This window comes from Geospiza fortis, unplaced genomic scaffold (genome assembly GCF_000277835.1).
Source record: "Geospiza fortis unplaced genomic scaffold, GeoFor_1.0 scaffold543, whole genome shotgun sequence".
In the NCBI taxonomy this organism is placed as follows: domain Eukaryota; kingdom Metazoa; phylum Chordata; class Aves; order Passeriformes; family Thraupidae; genus Geospiza; species Geospiza fortis.
In genome coordinates this window covers 149900-160521 of record NW_005054587.1, presented here as the reverse complement: position 1 = coordinate 160521, position 10622 = coordinate 149900, and the positions used below count along the sequence as shown (strand labels likewise).

Here is a 10622-nt window from a genome sequence, read left to right as displayed (position 1 = left end):
TTCCTGCAATTTCCCAGGCACCATCACCCTATGTTTCCATATAAACCAGTATTTAATCCCTATAAACCAAGACTTAATTCCTATTTATCTCCCAAACTTCCCAACACCTCCAGGACACTGTCAGTCTGATTTTCATCCCATATGGATTAAGGAGAGTTTTCCCTCCTTGTTCCCAGCTGCCAACAATTTTTTTTGGCTCTCAGCAGGCCCCTGATTATTTTCCAGGTGTCTTAGCACAGTTTCCAGGAGGATCTGCCCATGATCTTGCCAGGAATCTGTTACCAGGAAAAAAGTTCAAGTGCCACACACAGCAGAAAATCCTGGAATGGGTTGGGTTGGACGAGACCTTCAAAATCATGGAATTTCACCCCTTTGCCATGGGCAGGGACACCTTCCATTATCCCAGGCTGCTCCAAGCCCTGGCCTTGGACACTTGCAGGAAACGGGCAGCCACAGATCCTCTGGGAATTCCATTCCATGGCCTCACCAACCTCACAGGGAAGAATTCCTTCTAAATATCCCATCTAATCTCACCCTATTCCAGTTTAAAGCCATTCCCTGTGTCCTGTCCCGTAATCCCTTGTCCCAAGTCCCTCTCCAGCGCTCCTGGAGCCCCTTCAGGCACTGAAAGGGGCTCTGAGGCCTCCCTGGATCCTTCCCTTCTCCAGGCTGGACATTCCCAGCTCTCCCAGCCTGGCTCCAGCCCTTGGAGCATCTCCATGGCCTCCTCTGGATCTGCTCCAGCAGTTCCATGTCCTCCTGCAGTTGGTCCCCAGAGCTGGATGCAGAATTCCAGGTGGAATTCTGAGCAAGGCAGAGGGGCAGAATTCCCCTTTTCCTGCTGCCCACACTGTGGGATGACCCCAGGACAGGGGGAATTTCTGGGATTTATTTTGTGATTCATTTTTCTTTCGTTCCAAAAACCTGGACATTTTTATCTCCCCCATTCCTCCACTCCATCCCAGTGTTTGAACAGGAAGGAAAAGGTTTCCTCTGGCTCTTTCCATTTATTTATCCAGCAAACAAATCCACTGAGCAAACACCACATGGATTTTTTTTCCCAACACCCCATTCCTGCCAACTTTTCCAGGAAAAAACATGGAAAGGCTGAACAGGAATATTTTTACCAAGCACTGGGCTAGTTTGTTTTTAAATTTAAAGGCAAAATCCCAGCAAATTCAGCTCCAAACTGCTACAGGCTGGACAATCCACAGTTTTTTTCCACCAGCACCAGAAAAAAGACCCAAAGGAATTTTATCCATGCACCACGGATCTTTAATTTTGAAGCAATAACCTTTAGACTTGCAACATAATCCCCTCCTCCTCCTCATCCTTTAATTTCAAGCTTGATTATTCCTTTTTTCCAAAGTTTCATAAGCTTGGAGCACCGGAATGCCTAGAAATCAACTTTATTACTCAGCTGGATTTGTGGGAGGGCGGGAGGGAGGGAAAGTGGCTGCTCCAAAGGACACCCAGAGTGCTGAGCCAGCACAAAAGGAGCCACCTCGGTGCATTTCCCTGATAATTAAGATGCGTTTTGCATCCCGTTTTTCCTCACTCCCACTTCCCACAGCTCCAATTCCAACCTGAACCAGGCTGATTTCTGCTGAGCCAGCACATTTCCCTCTGTTGTTTGTTTGGTTTTTTTTTTTTAATATAACACAGGAGAGGCAGAAGTTGGGATTCAGTGGCTTTTTTTCCCCTTAATTAAATGAGGCACAGCAGCGTGGATGGAGCAGTGGGATCTCATCCCCCAGGAAAACACCTTTTTTTTCAAAGGGATCAAACATTATCCCCTTCTTCCAGGTGCAACAGGAACACTCCATTGATGTTAAATCATTCCAGGTCCAAAGTGGAAAGTTAATTTGATTTTATTTTATTTGGGATAAAAACAATCAACAGGTTAGTAGAATACTCCCAAAAAATTGTATTTTAAGGCAGATTTATGGGATTTTTAATATTAATGACCTGGCCTGCCTGGAATGTGTTCCAAATACTAAGGGAAAATGAAATAAACACAAAAGATGCTAAAAAAAAGTTGTCCTTGGGATAAAATTCCTGTGGATGTGACATTTGAGGACAAGTGGTGGCCTTGGCAGTGCTGGGTGAATGGTTGGACTCTATCCTGAAGGAATTTTCTGACTTATTTATGATCCTAAAGCTGGATTTCATGGAATGGTTTGGGGTGGATCTTCAGAAACCTTCAGTCCCACCCCCTGCCTTGGGCAGGGACTTCTCCCTATCCCAGGTTTGTCCAAGCCCTGTCCAACCTGGCCTGGACAATTTCAGGGATGGGGCAGCCACAGATTCTCTGGGAATTCCATCCCAGCTCCTCACCGCCCTCACAGAGAAGAATTCCTTCCCAATATCCCATCTATCCCTGCCCTCTGGCAGTGGGAAGCCATTCCCTGTGTCCTGTCTCTCCATCCCTTGTCCCAAGTCTCTCTCCAGCTCTCCTGGAGCCCCTTTAGGCACTGGAAGGGGGTCCAAGGTCTCCCTGGAGCTTTCTCTTCTCCAGACTGAACCTTCCCAGTTCCCAGCCCTTGGAACCTCTGGACTCCAATAGCTCCATATCCCTTGGATCCACTCGCTGGGTTTTCTGCATTCCAAGCCCAACCTCAGCCACAAATTTATTCCCATTTGCTCCCATCCTGGTTTTTAACAATCTTCTACCAGGTGAATCTTGGATCCTGCCTCCAACCAAATTCCAGAGCCAGGGGGATGCCCAGGGGATCAGGACTCACCGGAAGAGGTTTTCTGCTCCTGCTCTCATCCTCATTTCCTTGTTGATCTGTTGGTTGATCCGGGCCCGGCGGTGCTGGAGTTTGCTGCGCTGGGTCTGGGCAAAGGGGTCACAGCCCTGCTGAGAGACAAGGGCAGGTTCTCATCCCAAATCCACGTTGTGGGATTCAAACAATCCCATCAATTCTGTAAATCGTGCACTTTCAGAGCCCAGAGTCATGGAATGCTTTGGGTTGGAAGGGAGTTTAAAGATCATGGAATTCCATCCCTTGCCATGGGCAGGGACAACTTCCTCTATCCCAGGTTGCTCCAACCTCATCTTGGACATTTCCAGGGATGGGGCAGCCACAGATCCTCTGGGAATTCCATTCCATGGCCTCACCAACACCACAAGGAAGAATTCCTTCCCAAAATCCTGTCTAATCTCACCCTATTCCAGTTTAAAGCCATTCCCTATGTCTTGTCCCTCCATCCCTCTTCCCAAGTCCCTCTCCAGCTCTCCTGGAGCCCCTTCAGGCACTGGAAGGGGCTCTGAGGTCTCCCTGGATCTTTCCCTTCTCCAGGCTGGACATTCCAGCTCTCCCAGCCTGCATCCAGCCCTTGGAGCATCTCCATGGCTTCCTCTGGATCTGCTCCAGCAGCTCCAGGTTCTTCTGCAGTTGGAACCCAGAGCTGGGTGCAGAATTCCAGGTGGGATCTCACCTAAGCGGGGCAGAGGGGCAGAATTCCCCTTTTCCTGCTGCCCACACTGTGGGATGAGCCTGGGACAGAGGGAATTTCTGGGATGTGAGCACACGTGGCCAGGTCACATTGAGTTTCTCACCCCTCAGACTTCCCCTGCCCTTGGAATAACCATTTTATTCCCCAATCCCACGTGTTGCCAGTGGGGATTTCCTTCCCTGAGCTCTTCCCAAACTCAGCCCTGAACAGAAATTCCACATCCCCTTCCCAGGCTCTGGACATGAGCCAAGATCCAGGGGGGCTGGAGATGAGCTCAATACGACCCCAAAGCTCAGGAAGAAATGCGATCCCAAGGCCATCTCCAGGATGTGGAGCACAGGGAGTCAGGAGTTCACGGGGATGCAGGAACGAGGGGCTCACGGCGCTAAATTGATTCCATCCTTTCCTCGGCTCCGGCTCGGAATTTCTGCAGACGGGGAAAACACGCTGAATTCCTGACCTCAGGAAATAGCAGCCACCTGATTTCCCTCTGGCTCACAGGGTTATGCCTCAGGGAATGGAGCATCCCAAATCCAGGGCTATAAAAGCTCTGCCCAAGTGGGGATGATTCCCACTGAAGATTCAGAGGGATGGAATGAGCCTCTGAAAAATCCCTGGCTGGGAAGGCACAAAGCTGTGAAGTTTAAAAGCATGGAAAGGTCTGAGCCTGCAAATCATGGGAAGATCCCAAAATCATGGAATGGTTTGGGTTGAAAGAGACTTAAGAGGATCATCTCATTCCAACCCCTGCCCTGGCACAGGTTTCCCAGAGAAGTTGTGGAGGCCCCTGGAAGTGTTCCAGGCCAGGCTGGATGGGGCTTGGAGCAACCTGGGATAGTGAGAGGTGTCCCTGCCCATGGAATGAGATGATCTTTAATGCCCCTTCCAACACAAACCATTCCATAATTCCATGGAATGCTTGATCACCTCTCTGATGGGACCTGGCAAGGAGGAAACAGAAAATTTTTGCATTTCCATGGACTTCGGCTTCCTTAAAATTAATTCCTCATATTTGAAGTCCACTGAGCGCTGCTTCCTTTGGAAAAGGGTCTGGGATTAACAGTGGGATTTTCATTTAAGGGAAAGATTGGAGCTCCTAATTGGTCCCTTGGAGACTGAGGAATCAGAGTGACTCCAGCTGGTCCATACATCTGTGGGATTAATGCTTTACAGTGATCCATGAATTTGATTAAAGGAACAAGCTGGAAGCATAAGATCCAAATTACTCTGGAAAAGCAGTGGGATTTGACGAAAACACCCCGATAGCTGCATAAATATTGGGTCTGAAACACTCAGGAGCAAATAGAGGAAAGTTTGATCCTGAATTGTCACTTTGGGATTTGTCCTGAGGGGAATCCACCCATCCTGTTGGCTCCCTACGGGAAAAAAATCTAGGAATCAGAGGAAAAAGGAGAAAGGATCAGGAAATCTAACCAAGATGTAAAGAGAAGGTGCTCATTAAAATTTCAAGGTTTAATTTCAAATTTCAAGATGAGATCTCTGAGAGCTTGACAGATCCAGAGAAAAACATATGCAAATATATGCAAATGAGACAGTGCCAGGTTCCCTCTCTGTGCCTTCAGAGCCAAAGAAATCCATGCAAAGCTCTAGAGGTGGGAAGTTTCTCTTCCCTGACTCCATCCCTTCCTGCAAATTCCAGCACCCTGGAGTCCTTTCCCCCTCCGGCAAAAATTTGTTTGGAAGCAGCCAGAGGATTTTAAGGGAATTTTTCTGGGGAAAAGGAGTAAAAACCACCTGGAGACACAGGGAAGAAGCCTGGGAAGTGCAGGTGGGATGATGGAAAAGGCACAAGTAGGAGGATTATCCAAACCCAAAATAAAGATTTTTGTCTGGAGGGAAAGCAGGAAGGTAACGAAGGAAAGAAAGGAGTGGGATGCAGAAGACACTGGGATGGCTCCCCAAGATATTCCAAGAGGGGTTAAAACCTCTTCCCTGCAGGAGCCATGAAAGGATTTAGCAAATTGATTTGACTTCTCCTGCTGGGAAGCACTAAAGCTGTTTGCAGAGCTGAGGGGTTTTTTTCCTGGCTTCTCCATCAGATTTAATGGGATGAGTTCTCAATCCCTATCCAGGCTCCTAAGCCAGCAGCAAAAAGGTGCTGGAAAACCAGGAGCCCCTGATATGAGCCCAAAGCCTTGTGAGGTTAAGTCAGGAATTCAAGGATTTCTCGTGATCGCCACACATTTTGTTTTCCTCTACATTTATGGGGCTGGAAAAGCGCAGGAATGTGAGCTTGCTGCACATCTTTCCTCAAGTGATCCTAAAAATTATCTGTGGCTTGCATGGATCAATAGAAACATCATTCCATGAGGAACAACCCAGCCCCACCTGCAGGAGCTCCTGGAGCGTCACAGGAATGTTGTAATTCCACAAACCTTGGAGTAAGGAGGAAATTTGGCTCCAGGAAAGCATAAAAGGCCACATTTAAATCCAAATATAAATGAGGAAAATAAGGAGTCAAGCGAAGAGCATTCCACCTTCCAACAGCTCAAAGGATCCCAAAGCTTTTCCTGTCAGAGCTCCAACTGAAAACTGAAAACCACAGAATGAGTTTCCAGGGATTTAAGCACGACTTACATAAAGGGGGAAAAAATCCCACCAAAATCCCACCGTTGGGTTCCAAAAGGGATTTTCCTCACTGAATTCTTTGCTCAAGCTCTCAAGGTCACCCCTGTAAGGTCAGAAGAAAGAGAGGCTCTTTCATCCAGGCTTTGGGGTGCACCTGGGGACACTGGGAAAAGGGAATTTGGGGGGTTTAAGAAGGGGCTCTGGAGATAATCGGACTTTTCCTTCCTGGTTTAAAGGTTTTAAAGGAAGAATGAGCACAGAACTCTTCCATAATTTGTGGAGGAGCCATGGAACAGCAGCTTTTGCTTGTACACAGGGAATGATGGAACAGAAATCCATGAAAATGAGCGAGGTGTGGCCAGCCCTGATGTTTTATCACCTGTGACAAAGCAGGATTAGGGTCAGAAACTGGACTCTGTGATCCCAATCAGTCCATTCCAACCCATATCTAATGATTTTATTGGAAAAAGGGCTCTTTAGGCTCAGAAAAATCAGGGGAAATTGCTCACAAGGAAGTGACAATGGAACCAAAAATCCTCATCCAGGCTCTCCACATGAGGGAAAAAAAGGATTCCCTAAGACCCTTTCCAGAGGGAATCAAGCTCCCCTTTGAGGGAGGGCAAAGATTCTCCAGCCTTATCTTTGCAGGGAATGTTTGGAATGACTCAAGGGCTTTTGTCACTTCCAGCCGCCTCTCCCAGTTCCAGAGGGCCCATCCAGGGTGGCAGTCAGGAGTCCTTAGGGAATGTTTACTCAGGGTGGACTTTGAACTTCCCACCCCCAGGGGATGAAGCCTTGGGTGACTCCTGGGTGACAGCCACACCCTGAGAGTGATTTGTGACCTCAGTGACAAGGACAAGGCACCAGGGACAAACTGAGTCACCTGCAGGAAGATGTGGAAGCCAGTAATGCCATGACAAGTGATTGTTTCTGCTCCTTTGTAGCTGGAAGCAACAAAGAAGAAGCGAAACTGGAGGATATTAAGTGAAATGTGGGAAGGGAAAATGGGATCCTTGGAAGTGCTGTTAAAAGTTTCAGGGAAGAGAGAAATGAAGACGGAGACCCAGTTCCTGATCTGGTACAGATCAGGAACGTGCTGGTAAAATCCAGGCATGGATCTCTCCAGAGAAATGAGGAAGGGGTTGGTAACTGGGAGTTATAGCCCCAGTAGGAACTGCAGGAAAAGCTCCTGGAGATACTGGGAGAACCTGGCTGGATCCCACAAGCTGCTCCACAGCTCAGCTGCCCAAGACTGGACCAAGCTGGGCCGTGTCCAAGACCAGTTTTGGCCGCAAAGGAGTCACCACCAGGATTCCTCCCAATTAGGGAAGCCGGGGAATGCCCAGAGAGAAACTGAGGAAGTTTAATTTGAGCGGAGACTCGAGACATCCATAATGTGGGAAGAGGAGTCATCAGCTGGTGCTGAGCTCAGCTCCACAGCCAGCCCCACCTCCAGGAGACACCTTCCTGTTCCCAAGGACAGGGAATGAAGGAGAGCAGGACTCCAGCCAGTCTGGATCGCTGCTGTGGGTGTGGGCAAACACACCGAGACCCTTTCCTGACAGGAAAAGGGATACTGAAGGGATGATGGAACCATCAAAATCATGGAATTCCACCCCCTGCCATGGGCAGGGACACCTTCCACTATGCCAGGCTTCTCCAAGCCCCTTCCAACCTGGCCTTGGACATTCCAGAGATGGGGCAGGCACAGCCTCTCTGGGAATTCCATTCCAGCCCCTCACCATCCTCACAGCCAAGAACTCCTTCCCAAAATCCCATCTAATCTCACCCTGTTCCAGTTCAAAGCCATTCCATGCGTCCTGTCCCTCCATCCCATGTCCCAGGTCTCTCTCCAGCTCTCCTCGAGCCCCTTTAGGCTCTGAGGTCTCCCTGAGCCTTCTCTTCTCCAGGATGGACATTCCCAGCTCTCCCAGCCCTTGGAGCATCTCCACAGCTTCCTCTGGATCTGCTCCAGCATCTCCAGGGTCCTTCTGCTGTTGGAGCCCAAAGCTGGACCACAAAAAAAAAAATCCATGATCCCAACCCCATCCAATGGGCCCATGGTCTGTGGCTCCAACCTCAACCCCATAAATTTCTCCCACTAAAAACCTACATCCCACTCCAAAAAAATAAATAAATCAGGGATTTATTTCCATGCCCTCTCAGCAGCACCAGCACTTCCTTACACAGAGTTTCCCCTCCAAACAGGAAGCTCCCAAGTGCACAGATGATTCCAGTCTGGAATAGGATAACTCTGAGCACCTGTTTTAATTCCAGAACCACACTGGTCTTTAAAGGATTTCCACAGAGCCACAGCTGTCAGCTGGAATTTTTATTCCTCTTTGGAACCCACAAGTTTTTGAGCCAGGCCAGCACAGGAGAAGTGGCCAAGTGACCCTGCTTTAGCCACATTATCCGGTGGGACAGAGAGGAAAACAAAAGCCAGGGAAGCACTCCACACACAAAAACAGGCTTGGAAATTCTCCTTTTTTTTCCAGGGTTATCCAGAATTTCCTTCCTTTTTTTTGTTCCAGCCAGAAGCATTTAAGAAATTAATATGGGCTGTTATAAGACGAGCAGGAAGTGACAACAAGTGGGTTTTTACTCCCTGAAAATCCATTTAGATAGGAAATTCCCTGCCATGGAATTAATCTCATGGAGCACCCTGGCTCTGAGCTGGGTTTCTGTGGGAGACAGGAGCAGCTAAAACCTCTAAAACCTTTTATTGAGAATATGGTTACATCACAGAGCCTTTGAACAAATGAGGGGAGGATTAAGGTTTTAAATTTCCCAAGTGGCCTCACTGGTGGTTCATGCAGTCAGCAAGAGGAAGGAAAAAATAAACCCAGGGGTGGGAATAAAAATCTGGGGGACTGGGGTTTTTTTAACAGCACAAACTGCAGTTAAAAACTGAATTTTAGGAGAGTGAAAGTGCTCTGAGGAGGTGGGGGAAGGCAGAGAGGGCAAGGAGCCAGCAGGAAACAGGTGGATTAAGTCTTCACTCCTAGGACAGAAAACTTGGCAAAAAAAAAGGATTAAAAATCACTTTTTCAGCAGCATTCAGGATCCCCTGCAAGGCAGAAAACATGGATCCACGCTCCTATGTTGTCAGGGTGATAAAAACAGCAGGAAAAGGTTGTATTGATAATTTCTTTTAAATAACAATAACAAAATAATAGAGCCCATCAGGTGTTCTGCTGCTTTAATTAAAAAATAATCATATTATGACAGAGGCTGCTGATGCCCTGCCTAGTTCTCCCTCCAAAGCTTGGCAGTATTTTCCATGTTCTTCTTTGTGCTCCAGACCCAAAGAGAACAAATTGGGGAAAAAGTCCCAAATCCCTCCTGTTAATCTTCCCTCACGAGCAGCACCTGCTCTTTAGACAAGAGTTAAACCCCGACCTGGTTTAAGGTTGCAACCTCTTGAGCTGCAGCCCAGGCTCAAGTGACTCCAGATCAGATTGATCCAGGGGAAAAAAAAAACGAAAAAAAATCCCTTCCAGAGCTTGGCTGAGTTTCGCTTTCTTGGTTATTTGGGGTTTTTTTTTTTAGGGGTGTTTTAAATTTTGGGACTTTTTTCAAGAAGAGCTCAGATTATGGAGTGAACTCGCTGCTAGTTTATTCTGTCAGATCTCAAGGGGCAAAACGCTTAAATAGACCCAAAAATTAACATTTTCCACGTTTTCTTGCTCCCAAAATCCTCTCTGACCCCAGGAAATCAGGGGCTGGTGGAAGCCTGAAGGCAATTCCCACTGATTCCATCCCAAATGTTGGTAATTAAACAACAACCCCAGAAGAGCAATCAGCACATCCTGAACTTCCCTGGGAGTACCTGGCTGGATCAGCTTCCCACAGGTAAGAAAGAGGAAAAAAACCCAAAATCTCGGGGAACGAGGTGAAAAGCAGGCGCTGGGAAGCTTGGGGATGCAGCCAGCAGAAAAGACGGGATTCAAGAGCAGAGTTTTAGGGATGAGGAGCTGGGAATCGTTTAGGGCTGTTTATGGGGCAGCAACACCATTTCCACCCCTGGCAGGGGTGGATATCCCTGTGCCCCCATCCATGGGCACAGCCATCCCGATGGATGGGACAGGGATACGGAGCCATCCTCCCCTTCCGCGTGCTGCCGCTCTTCGGGCCGTGCAGGAGGACAAGGCCACCGTCCCTGTCCCCATCCGGGCTCTCCTCCTCGGGGGGCATCATCTCCAGGGATGCAACATCCACAGGCCGGGAATGGGGGGCTGGAGCTGGGGGGGCTCCTGCTTGAGCTCACAGGGGGGTTTGGGGGCTCAGCGACCCCTCCAGGGTTCAGATCCCAGCCCTGTCCTAACTGGGGGCTTAAACCTCTCCTAAGCCCTGCTCTGTTCCCTTGCAAAGCCCCCTGCACTCAACATCTGGCCAGATGTGAGCCCACAGCTTCCCTCCGAGCAGAAATAATTTAGGGAAAAGAGGGGACACAAACCCCCTTTGTAAAGCTACCCCAGGCAGGGAGATGTTAAACCCCACCTGACCCTAAATGGGGGATGTTTAAACGCCTCCCAAAACCCGCTTGGAAGAGCTGCTCTGGATAAGGG

General features: G+C 48.6%; 1 protein-coding gene across 1 annotated transcript in view; it reads right to left on the bottom strand.

The window, feature by feature from the left end:
• RHPN1 (rhophilin Rho GTPase binding protein 1) overlaps positions 1-10606 on the bottom strand; it is a 25876-nt gene extending 15270 nt beyond the window's left edge. Inside the window, exons 1-2 of the mRNA XM_031064410.1 lie at positions 10162-10606; positions 2745-2863 (exon numbers count right to left, since the gene is read on the bottom strand). Coding sequence (XP_030920270.1) covers positions 2745-2863; positions 10162-10251 — 209 coding nt within the window. The 5' untranslated portion in view covers positions 10252-10606. The remainder of the gene's footprint in view (positions 1-2744; positions 2864-10161) is intronic.
• Between the last annotated feature and the right edge of the window lie 16 nt (positions 10607-10622).